Source organism: Trypanosoma brucei, chromosome 2, assembly GCF_000002445.2.
Source record: "Trypanosoma brucei brucei TREU927 chromosome 2, complete sequence".
Lineage (NCBI taxonomy): Eukaryota > Euglenozoa > Kinetoplastea > Trypanosomatida > Trypanosomatidae > Trypanosoma > Trypanosoma brucei.
Window position 1 is genome coordinate 693,599 of NC_005063.2, and position 21,651 is coordinate 715,249.

The 21,651-nt window shown below is 48.4% G+C and overlaps 7 protein-coding genes across 7 annotated transcripts, besides 4 other annotated features; all 7 read right to left on the reverse strand.

The window, feature by feature from the left end:
• Positions 1-21,651: part of a sequence feature (sequence corresponds to BAC RPCI93-28H13) that runs on past both edges of the window.
• Tb927.2.3930 (minichromosome maintenance (MCM) complex subunit, putative) lies at positions 804-3,242 on the reverse strand (the record flags this gene model as incomplete). The annotated part of the gene is made up of 1 exon (XM_946516.1): positions 804-3,242. The coding sequence occupies one exon, from the start codon at positions 3,240-3,242 to the stop codon at positions 804-806; it is 2,439 nt and encodes an 812-aa protein (XP_951609.1).
• Positions 3,277-3,401: a sequence feature (T-rich).
• Tb927.2.3960 (chaperone protein DNAJ, putative) lies at positions 3,959-4,651 on the reverse strand (the record flags this gene model as incomplete). The annotated part of the gene is made up of 1 exon (XM_946517.1): positions 3,959-4,651. One exon carries the CDS (start codon positions 4,649-4,651, stop codon positions 3,959-3,961), a length of 693 nt encoding a protein of 230 aa, XP_951610.1.
• On the reverse strand, positions 4,990-5,901 carry Tb927.2.3970 (hypothetical protein, conserved; the record flags this gene model as incomplete). Its single annotated transcript, XM_946518.1, has 1 exon — positions 4,990-5,901. One exon carries the CDS (start codon positions 5,899-5,901, stop codon positions 4,990-4,992), a length of 912 nt encoding a protein of 303 aa, XP_951611.1.
• Positions 6,538-6,574: a sequence feature (AT_rich).
• On the reverse strand, positions 7,109-10,285 carry Tb927.2.3990 (hypothetical protein, conserved; the record flags this gene model as incomplete). Its single annotated transcript, XM_946519.1, has 1 exon — positions 7,109-10,285. One exon carries the CDS (start codon positions 10,283-10,285, stop codon positions 7,109-7,111), a length of 3,177 nt encoding a protein of 1,058 aa, XP_951612.1.
• On the reverse strand, positions 10,842-13,520 carry Tb927.2.4000 (hypothetical protein, conserved; the record flags this gene model as incomplete). The annotated part of the gene is made up of 1 exon (XM_946520.1): positions 10,842-13,520. The coding sequence occupies one exon, from the start codon at positions 13,518-13,520 to the stop codon at positions 10,842-10,844; it is 2,679 nt and encodes an 892-aa protein (XP_951613.1).
• Tb927.2.4020 (ubiquitin activating enzyme, putative) lies at positions 14,009-15,820 on the reverse strand (the record flags this gene model as incomplete). Its single annotated transcript, XM_946521.1, has 1 exon — positions 14,009-15,820. One exon carries the CDS (start codon positions 15,818-15,820, stop codon positions 14,009-14,011), a length of 1,812 nt encoding a protein of 603 aa, XP_951614.1.
• Positions 16,654-16,724: a repeat region.
• Tb927.2.4050 (hypothetical protein, conserved) lies at positions 17,250-20,966 on the reverse strand (the record flags this gene model as incomplete). The annotated part of the gene is made up of 1 exon (XM_946522.1): positions 17,250-20,966. The coding sequence occupies one exon, from the start codon at positions 20,964-20,966 to the stop codon at positions 17,250-17,252; it is 3,717 nt and encodes a 1,238-aa protein (XP_951615.1).

A 21,651-nucleotide genomic window follows, 5' to 3' on the forward strand; every position in this document is an offset into this window, starting at 1 on the left:
GACCTTCGAAAACCGAAATGGTGAAGCTGTGGGCGGTTCACTGTATTTCCGATGTTTCAGTACCGAGCCTGTTAATGAATATATAAACGTAGTTGTATGTGTAAATGTATATATCTTTACCCACACACGCCACAAACAGTATCGGTAAAAGAGATGAATTACAAGGAATGAACCGTGAAGTTCACGAAAATGCGCTTCCCTCCCTTTTTCAGTCCCCCTTCTGATATTCGGAGCTTCAGTAGGGCGACCTAGGAAAAGTGCAATGGGGGTAACCACAATTGCGCTGTGTTAAATGCAGGCAGAGAGTGAAGAGTGTGAGGTAAATGAGATGAGAAACCCGAAGTAGCACAAGACAGATTGCGCGAAATGAAGGTCACAGAAACAGTTATTTCTAAAGTAAAACGGAATCTCGAACTACAAAGTAGGTAAAAGTACACGAGGAGTAGAGGCATCAACAGCACTGACGGCCAGAAGTAAAAATAATAAAAAACAGGGAGAACTTCAAGATGTTACAAACACCGCCAGAGCTAATCTATAAAAAACATTTCACTCTATAACGGCACAAAACGTAAGTGACGCATGTACGCTACACAATAACCCACAAATTTTTTGGCTACTCAGTTTCTAATATGACTTTAAGTTTTGGGGGCCTTTTTTTTTATTTTGATTCTACCCAACTCACGTGAACCCCAAGAACGCCCTCACTTCCACCTGATGAGTATCTTTGATAGTGTCGTGTGTACAGCTTACACGAAACATTTCTCTGCAACCCGTAACTCAGACTCAGGCAACTATCTTTCCCGTCAAATGAACTGAACCCATTCATCTTCGCCAATGGCTTCATAAACAAAGCTGTCACCTTGGAGTTCCGATACTGCCTGCCTAAGTTCCTCCATAGAAAGAGAGCCGCCCAATCTGGCATGCACATCACTCAGACGAACAGCAGGCTGCCGGTCCTGACGCTGGATGAGGCGAAGCATATTTGAAACGCGAGATAAAGTAATCTCCTTTGAACTTTCAGCAGTTGTGAGGGCCATCTCTTCTGCTGGCGACGCGACCGCCCCTGCTGCCGTTTCTTCCACCTCCTGCCTCTGCCTCCGGGTGTTACCAGCGCCAGAAATGATGTCCACGCCAGCCCCATTTGTTAACCCTTCTGCCGATCGTTTCGCACCTTGGCGCTTTTCCATTGCGGTTGCCTTATTGTCCTCGGCACGCTGCTGTGAAGCTGCGGTGGCTGCGTGGACGGAGGCACGTAAAAGTTCCATAGCGCTCTTCACATCATCCTCATCGACTGTGGAGGAAAGCCGCAGTTTGGCATTAGCCGTAGCTAGTCGCACAATTGCTTCTAGAGTACGCGCCGTAACAAAAAACCCATCTTTTGAACCTTCTTGCTGCTCAGCCCGCAGCTGCACGTAGTGCTGACTTACCAACTGCTGTGAAGCTTCCGTGAGCGTGGGTCGACCCAATTTCGCCAACTGCACGTATGCGCGAAGGAAGTCCACTCCAACAATAGTTTCGCCGCTACTTGTTGTGGTCATACGGAAGTCCAAACCACCACCGGCACCACCACCCTGCCTCCCTGACTGTGCCCAAACGGAGTCCACACTGTCCACCACTGTTTTAGTAATATTCTGATCAATTTCCACAGGCTCAGCTGTCATGTGGTTCCGAAGTATGTGGCGGCCGATCCTGCGGTTATGTTCAGACGAGTGTTTGTCCAACACAATAAATGTTAGGTCGAAACGAGAAAGCAGTGACTCGGGGAGACCTACATTGAAGGCTAGACGATGATGAACGCTATAAAATCCATAAATGGGGTTAGCGGCAGCGAGAACACTGCAGCGTGCGTTAAGTGAAGCATGAATCCCCGCCTTGGCAATTGTCACAGTTTGTTGTTCCATTGCCTCGTGCATGGCTACCCGGTCCTGAGCGCTCATTTTGTCAAATTCATCAATGCAAAGAATACCGCGGTCAGCAAGAACCATTGCACCGGCAGAGAGTGAACGTTCGCCCGTGTATGCGTCAATAGAGACAGCAGCCGTTAGACCAACACCAGAGGAACCTTTTCCCGTCGTGCTGAGTGCGAGTGGTGCCACACCGAGCACAAATCGGAGAAGCTGTGACTTGGCCGTGGATGGTTCACCAACAAGAAGAACATTAATGTCCCCGCGGACGTGAGATTGGTGGGCGACACGCTCCACCCCCCCAACCATTAGTAGCAGAACGGCCTTCCGTTCATTTGTCATTCCGTAAATGGTGGGTGCAACGGCCATACTAAGCGAATTTAGAACGCCCGCCGGGCCGTCTGTTTGCGTACACTTCGCTGCGAAGGCAAACAATTTCTCTTCAATTGAAGGTACTCGACGATACATAGTAAAAGCTTGTACAGGTATCACGTGATTTACCAATACTATGGATTGAAAGCTCTTGTTATCGGAAGTAGTGTATGCCATATAAACTCCCACCAACGTTACACGATCCCCCGGTTTGACAATATCGACCAAATCGTCATCAAAGCGAAGCTCAACGGTTCGTGGGAGTTGACCAGTTGGCGCCCGTTCAGGTGCCTCCTGCAGGATGGCGCACTGCGAATCCATGAAGGTTGATAGTCCCAACTCAGTACGCAGGACATTTCCCTCCATATCTGTCTTGGGCATGACATTAACGGTTGGAAGATGTCGGCTGTCAATCATGGGTGTTAATTGGTCACGGAATTCTTTCCTACTAAACTTATTTGTCTCCGGGCAGTAATGTACCGTTTCAAGCACCCGCGGGCGGTTAGAGGACTGACGTGTGATAATGCCTTCGAGAGCCACCATTGTGTTGAGGTGCTGCGCGTACAACTCACGGGGCGAACGCACGGTACCAACAGGCCCCTCGAAGCCAACATGGACGGCACGTGAACGGTAATCCACCTTCAAATACTCCGGCTGCTGCCTTAGCACTACATCATGCAGGGCAAGCTCTAGAAGCGGAACATATTTTCCAGGCTCACGTATAATACAAGCGCCGAGAGAAGCGCTCTGATTTAGCCCTAAGCCGGCTGTAGTGTCGAAACCGGTTGCCGTGGGTGTGAAGTCCAGCAGGTCACCCATATCGAGTAATAAGCGGGATCCCGACGCCGCCATCATCTCTTGTACAAGTTGATGATATTTTTCCTCATACCGCTCACTTTCAAAGAAATCAATGAAATGACGCCTAATGAGCGTCTGCTCCTCCGTGAGGGTCCTGTTGCTAAGCATCTATATGTCAACCGTCGTATGCTACTGACGCGGCTTTTGTTTCTTTTTTTTTTGTGTTTGTATGTGTGGTGCTTTACCTTTTCTTTGTTTTTCTTTAATGTTTTTTTTTACCTTTGGTCTCTCCCTCGATTTATTTTACCTGCTATTTTTTTTTTTTTTGGTTGCCCTCAAAGGTGTACCCACCCCTTCTTCGAGTCCTCAGGTGTCTAAGAAGTTGTCGCGTCAAGTGGGATGAAACTGAGCGAAAAGACACAAACAGCCGCAAAAATTCGGTAAATTTCCCCACAGCCAAGGTCGGGATTCTGCGTTCGTCCCTAAGCCCGAAAGAATCAATATTGTAAACACCTATTTATTTACTGAAGGGACAAATTTATCCGAAGAAGGTAAATTTTCTACAGCCTTCTTCTCTTCCTTCATCGTACGCATACATGTGTATGTGTGTATATGTGTGGGTAAACAACAGAAAGAGAACAGAACATATATATTAGAGCTCAGTAAAAAAAAGATAATAAAGCGCATCATTTTTTTTTTTTTAACGGGAACATTCAACTAAATAAACTCTTACACAACCATAGAAGGATGAAACTAAAGGTAAGGGGTGGTGAGAAAGACAAGCCGTACACCACATCCATGAACTCAGAAACAGCAACCACCCACACATCTCAACAACGGTAGAGTTTGAAAGAAAAACAAAAAAAACAAGGCATCGTGTTGCGTTACGCCGTAATGTTGACACCACTTTCCTCGCGTGTACGCTTCACCGCAGTGGGAAGGGCCTCAGAACCCGAGCTAAAACCCATAGCTCCACCACCACCTTTGCGGCCTTCACGATGGCAACTAAGGTTATGTAATTTCTGCAACAGTAAGCGGATTTCATTCACTTTCATATCAAGCAAGCCCTCGTCGATATCCCACTCACTAACCAACGCAGTTTCCATTTGCTTAAATGGGGTCGTTAGCGCATTTGTAAGTTCATTAATCATTTTCTTTGCAGCGGCCTCCCGCTCAGCAGCCTCCTTATTTGCCGCGGCGCTTTTAGCTAGTGACTCTGCTTCTTTCTGCCGAAGGATCATTTCTGCCATAATGGCTTCCTCACCCACTCCACATTCCCGTTGCTGCTCCTTCACTTCCCGTTGCTCATGTGCCTCCCGTCGCAATTGCTCATTATATTCCTGACGCTTTATCGGATCGCTAAGCGTCTCCGCTGCAAGTTTCACTCGAAGGAAGGCTTCTCGTGCCTCTGGTGAAGCATCCTTATCGGGATGAAATAACAGGGCAAAGCGACGGTACGCTCGATGTAAGGCTTGAAGGTCGATACTCTCCGCCACCTCATCTAAAGAAAATATTTCGTAATACGTCAGTTGCAACACATTGTCCTTGTTAACACTGGTAGAGGAGGACCTATTCATGCTGACCAGTGACCGGGCTACCAATAGAACAAAACAAACCTAAGGTGATATTTAACAAGTCAGAAGCGAGGAAAGAATAAGCTCATCACTGGACGTGTACGACCAACAGTGAAACGAACGCAAAAAGAAAAGTATGCTCGGTTAAACCATGGTGGGGAATGGGGAGAAGGGGGAAGTTAGAAAAGAAATAAATTAGTCGTGAGTAAAAGCCGCCACAGAATAAAACATCGATAGGGCAAAAACCACGCGTGTATTCATGCATGGATACCCATCCAATACTACACAATACCCACCAATTTTTCTTTTTTTTTTTTTAGACTGCATAATTAGAAATCATGTTACAGTAACTCATCACAATCCAACTGCACCTCAGCAAAACACTGTTCGAGTGTTTCAAAACAAACATCCATGCTGCTTGCCGGTAATAGCTCTAATGGAGGTAACAGTGACGGTGCCGGCATTGGGGCCAACGGGCGACTACCACCGCAAACTACTGCGACGCTTAATTCATCCGAGCTACTGGTGAATGGCGAATCGTCATCGCTATAGTTATTAAGTCCTCTGCGTGAGTTGCTTTTCTTCGTGCGCGCTTTGTGGCGTCGATGATTACTTTTATTATCACGTGGCACCTGATCGGACGGCGGAGGTTGCAGGTTGCTGCTTTCAGTTATGCCTCCATGCCCAAGGAATTTAAAATGAAACCCGTCCGAATTCCCTTGGCTGACACTCACAGGATTCCAGGGCGCAGAGCTCTCAGCGACAGCCTGATGTGCGGGAGAAATATAAAAATCCGATATCGTCTCTGATTCTGCGGTGGGTGTGGGTTGGATATCAAACAAAAAACTACATGGTTGCTGCTGTTGTTGATGCCTCTGCATGTTTTTCTTGCGGAGTTTCTTATTGTACGGCGCCCCACCGCGACCGGCAGCAAATGGAGTTTTAAGCGAAGCCGGTCGCGCTTTACCTGAAGATTGTCCATGCCGACCAGTAGGAGCCGAAAGGCTGTCATCCTCCATGTTGGTAAACCACAAGAATTCATGTGGTAATTGTTGCTGCCTCTTTCGGCGCTGGCGGCGAGTAGTACTTGCACTCTTTTTGCTGCTGCGTCTGCTGCTCCCACGATCGGAGCCACACGTCTCAATGTGAATAGTTGTACCTGCTGTAAAGACACCAGGGAAGTTATATTCCTCATAACTCACCTGGATGCAGTTCGGCATCTCCCTTTCCCCTCGGCCGTTGCTTTCGTTCATTACAAAGCCGGCAGTTTCCTTTTTTTTTTACCAAGAAAAACGCGGCAGTTTTTCGAGGGTTCCTCCTCTACCTAACGGTTTCTGAAGCGCGCTCAGTTGATTTTTTCGATGCCCAGAAGCAGTAGGCACGAGTGCGGGCGCCGTAACGGGGAGGGATTCACACTTACCACGTTGCTTGATTGAAAATAACTCTTCTTAGAGTTATCGGCCGCTATTGTTCTAGTGTAGTTACTGTTGTTTATGCCACGTCTGGCAACTTATGCTTTTATCCCTTTTTTTTTCTTCACAATATATATAATATTTATCTTATATCGTGCCAGGATTCTCGGCTAATAAAGGAAAAAATGACACGTGTAATTATGTCCTCTACGTACTATTAATGTCGTTCCTTTTTGCTCCTTACAAACTCTTTCTGTCTCGCAGCCACGCGCATGAAAGAGATTAAAAGGAAAAACGATAGAACACGTCATATGCCAATGCCCTGCCGCAACCCACGTGGGTAAGTTAATCTGGAAAGAAAATTGGGGGGCTGATATAATCCGCCTCCGTCTCCCCGTTTCTTTACCATTTCGACTTCACACCTCCTGCCAAAGGAACTCAGAGGCAAATACACTCGCTAACAGATTCCCTTTTTACAAATAAATATATGTATATTTGTATTTATATATTTTTTGAACAAAAAAGGAAAAGGGTATTTTTACCGCTTCGCTCGTTCACAGAAGCCGAGCAGAGTCAATCAGATGCCGAAGGTACCTCTGAATCACCTGCCCATACTTTTTTGTCTCCTCTTTCCCTGCAACAACAGCATTGAAAAGATGCCCAAACACTCGCCAGCAACAGCTACGCCGTAATGCGCAGAAACATCATGCAGCCACGCCAGAACCACAACAGCGAAAACAACATCAAGCAAACGAAGTCTACCAAAAGCAAACTCTTGAAGAAGGAACGGTTGCGGTTTGAGGAAAGATTATTAGCGAGTCTCAACTGAGCACGAGAATGAGTTATGCTTTCCAAGTTCATCCTGTGCTGTGGCACAACGCCTGGACAGACACGCAGAGGCACCAAGAGAAAAGCTGGTTACCATGCCGTAACGGTTATAGAGTGGAAGAAGTTCAAAAATCCACACAAAAACTCAAGAGATTTTGTTTTTTTTTCAACACGTAACAATAATAATAGTATAGAGTGGTGACTGCAGCACTGAAGGTGTTCAAGTTGTCGAAGCACCAACCTTCCCGCCGCCATCTTCTGTGATCACACCGCTGCTTTCCGCAGGTGTGTCCTTAACATTGTGGGTAACTTCGACCGCGGCCTGCATTCCTGCATCACTTTCCCGCATTAAAAAGTCAACCCACAGTTCAGCAATGCCTGCAGTTGGTTTACCACCATCGCGTTTGGTGATTTGTGAGGTTCCAGCTTGGGATCTACGGCCTCCCCACATGCTGCTCATAATACCACCAATAAATCGACTCCCGCCACCTCCTTTTTGCTGCTGTCCGGGTTTGGGGTTTGTGGGGCCCGGTATGAGGCCGGCTTTTTCTTGCGTCGGTTCGTCCCAATTTAGCAAGCCACTGAGAACCTTCAGCATTCCATCCGACTCGGGCTTACCAGCAACGAAAGCATGAATGAAGTTTACTGTTAGATGACTGATCACACGTTTGTCGATAAGGCTCTCACCGTTCAACTGACGAGCCGTGTCACCGAGTGCCCTGCGCAGCTCGAGGTGCTTATGGTGCAATGCGCTAATTTCTACATTCTTGGCGGCTAGTTCACGCCGATATCCCTGCATAATCTCATCAACTTCCTTTTGATGACCTCGTATGCGCTGCTCTGCGTCAGCAAGCTGCCCACGCAGTTCGTCAATCTCCACCTGCAATTCCGCTGTCCGCTCCTCAATGTCTCTGCTCTTATTGAGGGTAAATGTATCAAGCACCTGCTGTAGATTTTCTGTAGCTTGATGCGACCGCAGCAGTTCCTCATCACGCTCGTGAAGCACACTTCGAAGTGTTTCGATATCATCCTCCAACCTACGCAATTTTTCTATGCTGACACCGGTACCACTCCCCAGAGCCTGCGTTCCACCAGTCTTGTCGTGATTACTACCGGTTGCCCCCTCGTCACTTCTGCTTACGTTAAATCCACGAGTAGACACATCCAATGACTGCTCTTCCTTTAGCGATTGTAACTCGTTAGTGACGCTTGCTAGTAACGTTTGAGTGTTACGATGCTCCTGCGCTTCATCCAGTTGTTGTTGTTTGAGCTCGGCAATTGTCTGTTCACACAGAGAGAGTTCCTCACGAAGCGCTCCAATAGTCTTCCATGCTTCATTAACCTGCTGTGAGACCGTTGCGTTCACCATGCGGGCATTCTCATATGTGCGTTCCATTTCCATCTGAATATGATAGGCTTGCTTGTTAGCGTCAACCAGGCGGTTAAACTCATTGACCATGAGATTCACTATATCGAAGAAAGGAATTGGCGTGCCCCCCACCTGTGGAGGAGGGAACTCTACGTTGGCGTGGACAAGAGAATTCGTAATGTTCTGTTCCAGCTGTTTCTGTGTGTGCAGCAGGCGCGCATTTTCCGATTCCAGTTCCTGCTTACGGGTGGTAAGGGCAGATATCAATGACGCACTATCATTATCACTGCCTTTCTTGGATGACGAAGCGATTACGCCCTGCAGCTCCACTATGTGATGTTCGGATGAAGCTAATCTGCTTGATAGCCCCGCCACCTCGGACTCGGCATCCATCAGGCGTTTCTTATCGTGTTGTTGCTCTTCTACCAATTTGATCTTTTCCTCTCTCAGTATAGCAAGTTGTTGTTGTGCCTCATTCAGTTTGCTTTGCAACTCCCGCACAACCTCCTCTTCCCGGTCGTTGCGCCCTTTGATAAACTCCGCCACTTTACGATCATATTCTTCTCTTTCAGTGATTTTTAGTCGCTCAATTGCCTCACTTTGACTCTGCTTTGCTTCCTGCAGTTGCCGCCTCAGTAATTCAACTTCTTCCGTAAGAATTACGGCTTGCTCGTTGTGACTCCCCGTTGCGTCAGGCACAGTGCCCCCAGGCAACTCGAGGCCGCCCTCGTCATCGCCCCTATGATGCCGCTGCTGCCGTGCTGTGGCCAACTCGACAACCAACCGTGTCATTTGCTCTGCCTGATCCTGACACCTACAAAGAACTTCATCTTTTTCGCGTAAGGCAGCCTCAAGACTCCTCTTTCCCTCCAGTAGGAGCTCCTTTACCCTCTCCCGTTCAACAGTTAGCTTCACCTTGTCATGATCCATCGTTTCCGCAACCTGTGACATCTCGCTCATTACTTTCCTAGCGGATTCATCACTCGTCCTACTAAATGAAGGGGGCATCGCTGTTAACTCTTCCGCCAATTCATAATCCACATGCTCACTTGGAAAATAGATCGTAGTAGTATTCCCAGAGTCTGTTTCCTGTGGTGGCGTTTCGCCACTGTTCCCAGTGAGCTTCTTCTTTTTCGCACAACGTCCCTCGGTTAGGGGCGTCTGCTCATCGATAGTGTTGTACGCGGACAGCGGAGATCCTGCTTGTGGGTTGGAGCTCGCCGCCGCAGTCGCAGTCGCCTGTGTTTGCATCCAATTTTGAATGTCACCACTTGTACCTATTGCGTTTCCTTCGTGAGTATTCGCAGTTTCTTGCAGGCTGTTGTCACGATACTCTTCGCTATGCACTGCCTTCTGCTCCACACATTTTGAATTATCCGATGCGTCCCGGTCACCTCCAGATGTGGATTTGTGCAGTTCCTCCCCAGACCTCGCAGCATTCACGAAGGGAGGACTATGAACTGTTACACCGGAACAGCTATTCGACATATCACGTTCTGGAAGGGATGTTAATGGTGCTGAGAGTGATGACGATGTTGCCGCCACCCGATTTTTCGAGGGCGCTGCGGGCACTGCAACAGCAGGTGTTTCTGTGGCCTCTAAAGAGCGAATTGGGGGTGCTTTATAGGCTCCTGCACCCGCCGTCTGCCGAGTGGGTGGTGCTACTCGTTCACAAGATGAAGTTATGTTTCCATGACTTCCCCTTTGCTGCGATGCGACTTCTCGTATAAAAGAGCCTGCACTGAAGTTCGAATGCGCACTGCCAGCTGGTGTGTAAGGGCTATCGCACCGATTATTCCCTGAATAGCAGTCTGTGTGTTGTCCCGCAATGTGTCGACCACTACTTTTTCTGGCTGAAGGGCTCCTTTCCGATTGAGCGCCCCCGCCTTGCCCCACTGACACCCCAGTATTGACCTCGTTATGCAAATGACCCTGCTGAAGCACTTCTTCATCTTCAAACTGTGGAGAGGCGAGTTCTGCAGCTATATCTTTCAACCGCCGCGTAACACCATTAATGTGGTCCCACATGCGTTAACCTCGCTTCCCTGCTTCTTCACGGTACTATTTTTATTTTGACCAAATCAAAGTTACTATCCGCTTGCACGGCTACACCGACGTGGTTGATACCCCTCCTCGTTTCGCACCACTTTGTTTCTTCCGGTGTGTGCAGTTGTGTGTGGGAAACAACAAGTGAAAAGTTTATTATCCTCACCTCCTTACCACCTTTTGTCAAAATATATGTATAAGACAACAGATTCAAAAATAAAAAAAATCAGGGTGCTGCAGAAGTGCTGAAAAGGGCAATAAGCACACAAAGGGCCTTGGAATGCCCGAAACGGCCACTCACCAAAAAATGAAACATGCCGTTATATGGTAACTAGCAGTGCAACGTGTTATCAAATATGTCCAAGTTTTCATTTTTCACCTTTAACCGATATGTTTTTCTTTGCCGTTTATCAAATTTGTAATAAAATAAGGAGCGAGAATTCACCCACGGATACAGAGGCGAAAAGAGCGGACGGTAAACCAAATGCTCATGTGGTTCGGGCCCGCCATCCAGCTACGTAGCGCAAGACCTCGGAACCTAACGCCCTTTTTGTGAAAGAAAGCTATCTGAAAGCAGAACAGCCGAGCCCTTACCACCCCTCTTCTTAACATAACCACTCATTTTCTTATGCCGTTCGCCATCGCTACCATTCCGCAGGAGACGCATGGGTAAGCCACTAGAGGAATAATCTTGTGGTGCGGTAACGCGCCGTGGGCATTGAGAAGGACTATGATGAACCTTCCGAAGTGAAAGCAGGCAAATGGGACAGTTCACGGCGGTGTGCAGCCCTTCGGGGATTCTGGTGCACTTTGTGTACAAGTGTCCGTACTCACCACATTTAATGCAGAACAAACTCTCTGCGTTAGCACGAATCTGCTCGCGGTCAATACGGACAGTTTGGTCATCGCACGGCACCTCACCATCCACACTGTCGCCTCCAGGGAGCTTGGGACACTGAGAGATGTGATGTTTCCCACTGCAGTACGCACAACGTGCTCTACTTCGATGTAGTTTCGGTCGTTGCTCGTTACGACGCCACGCATGCGGGTTAAATTCCTGAGTAGGAGCAACATTTGGAATTGAAACGATTCCGGCGTCGCCGTGAGGCGAATCGTTACCTGCTGCAATGGCATCCACTACTTCGTCCAAGGTTGTGATCACAGCCGATTCATTGGATAGTGAAGCCGCTGTGAGAGACATTAAATTGTTGTTATTGACTTTCTCGCACGAACTGTCATCCGATTTAGCTGTTCCTGGAAACAATGGCGGCCCCTGCGGACACACACTCCATACGTGACCACTAGCCCCGCAGTAAACGCACACTAATTCACTAACCTCTTCGCTACGAAACCCTGTTAGGCGGCCACTGCTCCACGCTGTCACTAACTCATGCTTCCCAGGAAGAATTGCTCCCATTCCTTTGTTTAGAACATTACCCTCCTTTTCTTTCCCATGCTGTGGGAGAAGCAGAGTCGAATACGTTTCACAGTCAGAAGATGTCCCATAACTAGTGTATAAGAGACGGTCAGCAACGCTTCTACGGTGCGCCTCCGTCAACTCGTCCCCTTCCATGCGTTGCAGAAGATGTTGCACGCCGTCCACGGTTGGTTCGTGCGCTGAATCAGGAAAATGAACAGCCGCGCACTCCAACCCAGAGCCAAAAACCAGCTGAACGACACGGGTATAACTTCCGCCGTCAACACGGGCTAATGCTTCCAGTAGAAGCCGATGCCGATATCCATACAACCCCCTGGACTCGTGGTTTTGCAGCTGTGTGGCAACTTCAGTACCTGTCTGTGTCGGTTCGTCCATGGAGTGCTCCGGGAGTGAGTGCAACAGCAGAGGTCCAGCAACCAACTCCTCTGGAGGCCCCTTCCTCAGGGAATGTTGAACGGCCAATGGCAGATTTGCGAGCTTAGAAGGAGGGACGCAGTGCAGCTCCTGTGTGACGTTTGTCATGGCTTCCGCAAGGGAGCGGTCGTTCACGTAATCGTTAACAACATAGAGATTAGCCGCGGCGAAGACAGCTTTAATTTCCTCATCCGACATATCATTGGTAGACACTTCGTATAAGCCAAGTTCACACGTTTCGTTAAGCTTAACCAAACGAAAGTCTAGCCTGAAGGGTTTACCAATAAGCCGACTTACTGTGCGACCCTTATCTTCACCTAATTGCGATACGGGTCTACCCGGGCACGTAGCGCGGACGTCGAGCGACACACGCAGTCGACAATCGTCACTCAGCCAAGGATGCGCCTCCAAAACGTCACCTCCTTGTAGCGACATCCGCCGGCAAACATTACAATTACGTTCCTCCTGCAACTGCGATGTCATGATGGGGCCACTACTCAGTTGCGCCGTTGGTGGCACTAGAAAAAGTTTTTTGAGCCGCTCCTGTTGCTCAATGGCACAATGCATGTCCGACGGCATGTGCACAGCACTGAGGTATCCTGTCACAGTGCCATGACGGAGTAACGACGCGTCTTGGATGCTGTAAAACCCGCCAGACAGTAGCGGTTGCGGTTGTGCACAAGGTGGAAGGAATCCCCCAAGCAATATACCACTTTCATTACCTCCAAATTCACCACTGTTCCGCTCCTCTGCGAATTGTCTAACGTATGGATTCTTGAACACACGACCGCTTGCCTCTTTTAACACCTCAACTTGTTGAATTGATTGCCGCACACGGACAGAGACACATGGCGGAAGACGGCAGAGCACCCGATACACATATCGCACGAGGTTCAAACGATGACAATTCCGAAGAAACATAAATTCCTGGGGGCAGCACGCAACAAGCGTGGTTCCCTTTCGCTGAGCCGTGATCGAGTTGAGTTGATCGGCTGAAGCGTACCGTGTTAGTGCGGGATGAATGAGTGGCAGCGCAATCCGAGGCCTGCCACAGCCCGGGGACAGTAAGTCTGTCAAACGTGTGAGAAGCGAGTCGCTCACATCGGCTGGTGACACGGGGGGAAGGGACTGCGGTGATGCGGAGAAGAGACGCGAGGCACTGCCACCGTAATCCGAAACACTGCCATTAGAACCGTTATCAGGGATATTGCATCCTGACAACTGGGATTTGGCAAAGTAGGGTAAGCCGCAAGGCTTGTACGCAGCAACAAGTGGCGATGTACGGCTTTTCACAACGCCATGGGGACCAACGGGCAACGTGCTCTGGTTGAGTAACCGCAGCGGCCGTGGCACTCGTTGTGACATGGCCAAAGATCACTAATTGTTTTTGGCAATTTAACTCCCTCCAGGGAACAAGGTTCAATTGACTCGCAGCACCTTATTCATGCAGACAAACTAATGTTGAGGACACAGTGACCGACCTTCGGTAGTGACAACGAAAGTAGAGTGTGGAATAGCCCGCGGCACAACAAAGGAACCCAACAAGGCAAAGCAGTTTTACAAGTAGCGAGAGAAAGAAAGAAACCAGCTCCTCCACATTACTCAACCATCTCTTCCCTGTTCCTTCTCCCCACCAAATCTCCCACTATGTCCCATGTTAGAAGCAAAGCGCACACAACCTTCACTCATACCAACACTCATTTTTCACGTGACCACGCAAGCCGCCTCCGCCCCCCCCCCCCCCCCACACACACCCCGAACACCGGTCGTGCTTGCCCACGTCCATCCAAAAGTAGTAGGGCACCTAACTAAGCCTCTTCAACTTCCTTTCACCACCGCACCGTTTGCACCGATTATTGAGCCTCTGCAACCCAGAAGCAACTGCGATAACCATCGAAAACGAGCGGCCGCTGTATGGGCACCCGTCGGTGTTGCAAAAGTTTTATACACTCTTGTGCTGCCGCCGCACCCATAACACCTGCCGTTGGAAAGGGTTCGCCACAGCCGCATCGCGCAACCTCCATGCACGCTTTCCTCATGAGACACTCATCGACTACTTTATCACTTCTACCGCTTTCGTTTAGTATTCGCTCTCCAACGATACGTATCAACTCCTCTCCATCACTCATCCACAACAGGGTATCATCCTTGTCGCCGTAGTGCACGCGACCATTTAAGGAATCCAATAAGCCAGGCCATCTTCCAAACATTTCCTCAAAGCAGCGTGCCCCCAGTAAAGCGGCGTACAACATTACAGTGAATTGCTCGCTAGCATCAACACAATCCGAGAGATAACGTTCAAAGGATTCCCGCTGCAGCAACTCGTGAGAGTCGATATCGAGAGAGGGCGAAAACGTGGTTAGCTGCAGCGTCCAGATATTCTGGACAAGCGACCTTGTCAACGCGCTAACCTCAGTTTCCAACCCTGTTTTCTCCCCCACCAACAGTGCTGTTGATGCTGCGGTATCTGAAGTAAATTTGCCACCCATCACATTAGAGGCATTAATTGCCTCCATTGCATAACCTTGCACAACACAACAGTCATCCTCCATCTTGTTGTTGTAAATGGAACGAAGCTCTCGGTACCATTGTGTTGTTGTGTTAATATCTGGAACAAACCCGCAAAATGGTGGTACTCCATTATTTTCGGCAATAAACCTGTTGATACCATACAACACAGCCCAGGTGATGGGAGGTACGCCGCTCACCGGGAATCCTCCGCTCCAGTCAATAAAATGACCGTTCGCACGGGGATCCCTCAGTAATTGTTCAAGAGATTCAGAGAGGCACATTGGGCGGTTAAGTATCATACGGCAGTTCTCCATTGCTTCATGGACTCCATCAGGAGGACGGTCTGAGAGGTACGGAAGTGATGACACAGCAGTGCGGAGGGTATCATAATCCGCTTTACTGCACGGTATAAATTCCGCATTCTCCTTATCACAACGTAGACACTGGAGCGCATGATAAATCATCGCAATCCACGGCAAGTGGCCGTAGCCAGCGGGATCGGTACGGTACAAAACCTCATCTCTCGGATCATGCGCGTCGAGCCAACTGCGCAACTCAGGAAATGGATTGAATAAGCGAAGGTCTGCCACGCGCATTTCCTGCTTTGGTTCAGCATGAACAACGAGACGCTCCCGGTCCTGTATTTGAATGATGCCAGATAAACCACACGTTTGAACGTACATAAGCGGTATACTCCTCAAAGAGGCACTTTTAAGATGATCTGCCAGGCGTCGGAGGTGGGTAGCCGGAAGACGAGGCGTAGCCACAATGAGCGTAGGGAAACGTCCTACAAAGTCTCTTCCTCCAGAAGTGGATGAAATAAACGAATCGCTCCACTCGACACAGGATTGTACACAGGCAGTACCACTACTATGAGGGTTCAATTCACACAGTCGCTTCACCAACACTTCTGATAAAGGTTTTCTTGCTGCGTAATCGCTCAGTTCCACAAAGTAATTATTACCCAATGTATCTGCATCTACAAACGAGCCGTCCACCAGCGTGAAAAAGCCAAGCCCGGGTAGTATCATGTTCTTAAGCATTTCCACGGCGGTTGCAGTTGCCCCAAGTACCACCACGTGTGACTCCGCTAACGCCATTTGTCCCGCATGTCCCCATAGTCGCAGCTGCCTGTCATATTTTTCATTACTCATACAAATCGCAAACAAAAAAGGACGATAACTGTGATGGTGCTGGCGCCGAGCGGTGACTGGGGAAGGTGATCTCCCTTTTTTGTATGGACCTGAGTATATATTTTTTCCAAAAATTTTTTGACGACTCGTTTCCGCTTTTCACACCTCTCCCCCTCCCTCCACCACCAGCAAAAACAAAAAAAAAACACCGCTACAGGGGGGGGGGATGTAAATTAGCAACAGGTGAAGCAAGAGTAATAGTTAAGATATGAGAAACAGAAGAGACCATTAATGGGTAACGGAAACGGACACGCGTAAGCTAGAAGTCGGGCATATATACAAATGGTGTGGTAAACCACGTGCAATATCTGTAGGCGTGAAATAAGCTCGAGTTGTGTAAAAACTGATACAGAAGAATGTGCTGCACAACGAGTGGCATCTAGTTGCTTTCGTCTTTCCTTTCTCTTCCTTTAGACATAACCAGTTCTTGCAATCTGAACAATTTTTTCTCCCTTCGTTTCATTTTCATTTGTGAGTGGCACACAACAAAAAAAGTGTTGAGCTTTAAAATGCGCACGCAACTGTACACCGGTTAACACTTTCCTCCTCCAAACTATAATTGCTATCGCTGATGTTACTGCGCTCCTTCTCTCCACATAATGCCTTTTCCCCATTTTCTTTCTCCTTTTCCCTCTTTTATCTTTCCTTCAGATGCACCCACACAACTTTGTATGAAAATTTGCATTTGTGTCATTGCGTAGACAATACGCACACGAAACAGTTACGCACTAGTGAACCCTCAAATAGCAGTGATTTCCTCCTTACCTACAGTTACACAGTTGGAAAACGGGAGGTCTCCCTCGAGCCTTCCCTTCTTCCCCTCCCTTTTGCTTTCTTTTTCTTTTTCTTTTTCTCTTTTCCTCTTCTCTCACTCCTCATCACTAGACGAGTTTGGGAATGACAGCCACAATATACATGCAACAGAAAGGACGAAATGAAGAATAGTAGACAAACAAAGCGCAGAAAAGAAAAAAAAATCAACACACTAAAAAAAAAAAAGAAACAACTCCCCCTTCCTTTTTCCTTTTTTTTAAAAAAAAGAGCAAGCACGACGTATGCCAGCCAAATTGCACAAAAAAGGGGGTAAGTTAGATAGAACGATAAACCACGCGTGGAAGGCAAAATTGTGATGGTATTTTGCTTCGAACATCTAATACATAAACATATAAATATAAGAGCAGGGAGGGTAGGGCAAACGTGTGTCAAAGTGGCAACCATCTGACGTGTGTGCACAGTTTGGTATAGACAAATGAACGAAAGAAGTAAGAAGGATAAATGAAAGTAAGAAAAAGAAAAGGAAGCTCAAGTCATCACGTCTAACGAAAGGATCAGCGCCACATGGTACGAAAAATAAAACAAACACGGAATGAAGTAACGATACACCCCCCTATCAATTCTTCTTCGGTGATATCGATGGTGATTCAGGAGGTGACAAGCAGATAATATTGTTATCATTCTGTGAGTAATATTGTTGACGATGAATCAGAGCGAGTCTTTTGGAGTTGGTGCTGCTTCCACGCTCGTGATCTATGTTCAGCGTCAGCGTAGGTGGGATTATACCCTCTGCATTTACATTTAACCTGGGACGCCGCTCAGAATTAACATCAAAACGCCGAATCGCCCTTTCGAACTTATGACGGAAGTTACTCGTGAACATCGTATCATCAGCGGCCTCCTCCTTGGCCACATTTTCTGATAAACCCCTCACACTGCACTCGGAGCAAATGACACTATTATTAGTTACCTGGAAGTACGCGTCTGATATGCTATTCGCACCACACAGTTTGCAGCGAATACATTGTGGATGGAAATGCAATTTTCCGGCTTCGACACGTGTGACGGCGTCAACGGGACAGCCACAGTAAGCACACCCGACGTGAATCTCCTCAACAACGTGGATAGGACCCGTATAGTTGAGGGAAACACCGTTGCGAGCGCGAAAGACAGAGTATTCTTCGGCGGGAGTTAAATTAAGGGGGTTGCGAACCCTCTGTATAACGTGAGGACCGTAATAATTTTCGTAAAGGAGACCTTTCCTTTTTCTCCTGACATGCTTGCCCACCGTTCCAGCTGCGGGTTGGTGCTGAGCAGATGCTAACACCTCCTGTTTCGCAGGCTTATCCCCTTTGCTCTTTTCCAATGTCCGTTGTGGCTCCTTCCCCACATTCGGTGTGAGATCCTTCTTTTCGGAGGGATTGACAGCGGCGCTCTCCACCCTTTTCGGTCCGTCGGCGCTGGCATCCTTCGGCAATGCAAGTTCCTTTGCCATACCACCCGGACCCGCCGTCTGGGCCCTTACTCCTGCATCTGAGTGTAAAGGAGTTGGTGTAGTGGCGCTCGTTTCCGTCTCTTTCCGCTCTGGAAATCCACTACCTTCCGTATTTTTCACATCATCCTCTCTGCTACTAACTACCGCGATATCCTGTTCACCCCGGGCGCCTCCAGAAACTCCAGCGGAACCAACAGTATTGACCACTTCATCATATTCAACAACCGGGGGATTTTCTCCACTCGGAGCCTCAAGGGTCTTAATATCATCAACAGCCCCAGCGGAGGCAATTGCGTCAGTTTCTACTCCAGTAACCTCAGCAAGAGGAGCCTCAGTGTTGTTGGCGGCCCGCTCGCTCTCTAGGTCCTTGAGCACCTCTACAGCTTCGTGGGTAGCTTTGTTTTTGTCTACGGCCTTTGCGTCATTATCGACCTCGATACCACCGGAGGTTATTGCACCATCAACTACACTGTCATCCCTAGTCGTGTCTGCTTGGTAAACAATCTCAGACTCCTCTACCACAACGGCAGATTCAGTGCCATCAACGCTAATTGTAACCTCGGCTCCCTCGATAACTTCTGTGGCTTCCACAGTCTCAGTGGCATTGAGAGCCTCAACAGCTTCTGCAACTTCTGTGGCTTCCACAGTCTCAGTGGCATTGAGAGCCTCAGCAGCTTCTGCAACTTCTGTGGCTTCCACAGTCTCAGTGGCATTGAGAGCCTCAACAGCTTCTGCAACTTCCATAGCTTCGACAGTCTCAGTGGCATTGAGAGCCTCAGCAGCTTCTGCAACTTCTGTGGCTTCCACAGTCTCAGTGGCATTGAGAGCCTCAGCAGTTTCTGCAACTTCTGTGGCTTCCACAGTCTCAGTGGCATTGAGAGCCCCAGCAGTTTCTGCAACTTCTGTGGCTTCCACAGTCTCAGTGGCATTGAGAGCCTCAGCAGTTTCTGCAACTTCTGTGGCTTCCACAGTCTCAGTGGCATTGAGAGCCCCAGCAGTTTCTGCAACTTCTGTGGCTTCCACAGTCTCAGTGGCATTGAGAGCCTCAGCAGTTTCTGCAACTTCTGTGGCTTCCACAGTCTCAGTGGCATTGAGAGCCTCAGCAGCTTCTGCAACTTCTGTGGCTTCCACAGTCTCAGTGGCATTGAGAGCCTCAGCAGCTTCTGCAACTTCTGTGGCTTCCACAGTCTCAGTGGCATTGAGAGCCTCAGCAGCTTCTGCAACTTCCGTGGCTTCCACAGTCTCAGTGGCATTGAGAGCCTCAGCAGTTTCTGCAACTTCTGTGGCTTCCACAGTCTCAGTGGCATTGAGAGCCTCAACAGCTTCTGCAACTTCCGTGGCTTCCACAGTCTCAGTGGCATTGAGAGCCTCAACAGCTTCTGCAACTTCCGTGGCTTCCACAGTCTCAGTGGCATTGAGAGCCTCAACAGCTTCTGCAACTTCCGTGGCTTCCACAGTCTCAGTGGCATTGAGAGCCTCAACAGCTTCTGCAACTTCTGTGGCTTCCACAGTCTCAGTGGCATTGAGAGCCTCAGCAGCCTCTGCAGCTTCCGTGGCTTCCACAGTCTCAGTGGCATTGAGAGCCTCAGCAGTTTCTGCAACTTCTGTGGCTTCCACAGTCTCAGTGGCATTGAGAGCCTCAACAGCTTCTGCAACTTCTGTGGCTTCCACAGTCTCAGTGGCATTGAGAGCCTCAGCAGCTTCTGCAACTTCCGTGGCTTCCACAGTCTCAGTGGCATTGAGAGCCTCAGCAGTTTCTGCAACTTCTGTGGCTTCCACAGTCTCAGTGGCATTGAGAGCCTCAGCAGTTTCTGCAACTTCTGTGGCTTCCACAGTCTCAGTGGCATTGAGAGCCTCAGCAGCTTCTGCAACTTCTGTGGCTTCCACAGTCTCAGTGGCATTGAGAGCCTCAGCAGCTTCTGCAACTTCTGTGGCTTCCACAGTCTCAGTGGCATTGAGAGCCTCAGCAGTTTCTGCAACTTCTGTGGCTTCCACAGTCTCAGTGGCATTGAGAGCCTCAGCAGCTTCTGCAACTTCTGTGGCTTCCACAGTCTCAGTGGCATTGAGAGCCTCAGCAGCTTCTGCAACTTCTGTGGCTTCCACAGTCTCAGTGGCATTGAGAGCCTCAGCAGTTTCTGCAACTTCTGTGGCTTCCACAGTCTCAGTGGCATTGAGAGCCTCAACAGCTTCTGCAACTTCTGTGGCTTCCACAGTCTCAGTGGCATTGAGAGCCTCAGCAGCTTCTGCAACTTCTGTGGCTTCCACAGTCTCAGTGGCATTGAGAGCCTCAACAGCTTCTGCAACTTCCGTGGCTTCCACAGTCTCAGTGGCATTGAGAGCCTCAGCAGCTTCTGCAACTTCCGTGGCTTCCACAGTCTCAGTGGCATCATCTGCTTCAACAGTTTCTGCAACTTCCATAGCTTCGACAGTCTCAGTGGCATCATCTGCTTCAACAATCTCTGAAACTTCCATGATTTCTACAGTCTCAGCGGCATCAGTGGTTACATTGTCTGTTCCGTAGCTTTTTTTTTTAATTTCTCCAATATGATTTTCTGTATTTGTGCCACAGATGCTTCCTGGAACTTGGTGTGTTTCAGTGGTATCTGAGCTCTTGATTGCTTCAATTGTCTCGTTTTCTTTAGGGTCCATGGGTGGAGAGGCAGTTTCAAAGTTTCGTTCGTCATTTAGTGTCACGCAATCACTTGCGTCGATACCTTTCCTGGTATTGGCAAGATCAGGAGGAGACGATATGTCGTGGAGATTAACTTCATCCTCCTCAGCATTTGTGTCGGGCGCACCTTCTAAGCTTTCAGGAAAACTTCCACGACTCGAAGACATTACCACCGCTTCAATATGCGAATGCGGCACTATCTAGTACGGGAGCCGAGCGAAAAGTATATCTAAATACTGTGATGGTTGAACTAAGTGTGGTGGGTTCCACGGGAGGGAAAATTTAACATTAAGATGATCCGGAGTGAACGTGCATTGAAGGATGCTGTAGCAAGAAACCACAGTTTCAGGGATTTTTTTTTAAAGGCTGAAACCATACCTGACTCCTTTTCGCTTGTCTGGTGCGACGGTTGGTAACAAGGTGTAGTACGTACACACACCAAACAGAGCTCTATGGCTGGGAAGTAGACGACATGAGGAACGCGGTCACAGAACAAAACGCACCCCACAATGAGTAAAACCGTAAAATGTAAAATGATCTGTGCTGAGATTAATTGACCAAGAAAACATTATAAGAGAACCTGTGAGCCCTTAAATCTCTTTCATTGCTCTAATTTCTCACTTTTATTCCTTTTTGCATTTTAATACATAGTTACTTCTTTCTTCTTGTACCAACTCCAGGAGCTGAACCGCGTAAGGTCTAAAAACTAATAGTTTGTTTCCACTGCTGCAGTTTCACCTCCCCATCATATTTTTATCTTTGTTTTACGTTAGCCTCATTTTTTTCTTTATGCCCTCTGATGACCATCCAGTTTGCACACCTCAGTTAGAAAGGTGCACTCCCCTAGTCACC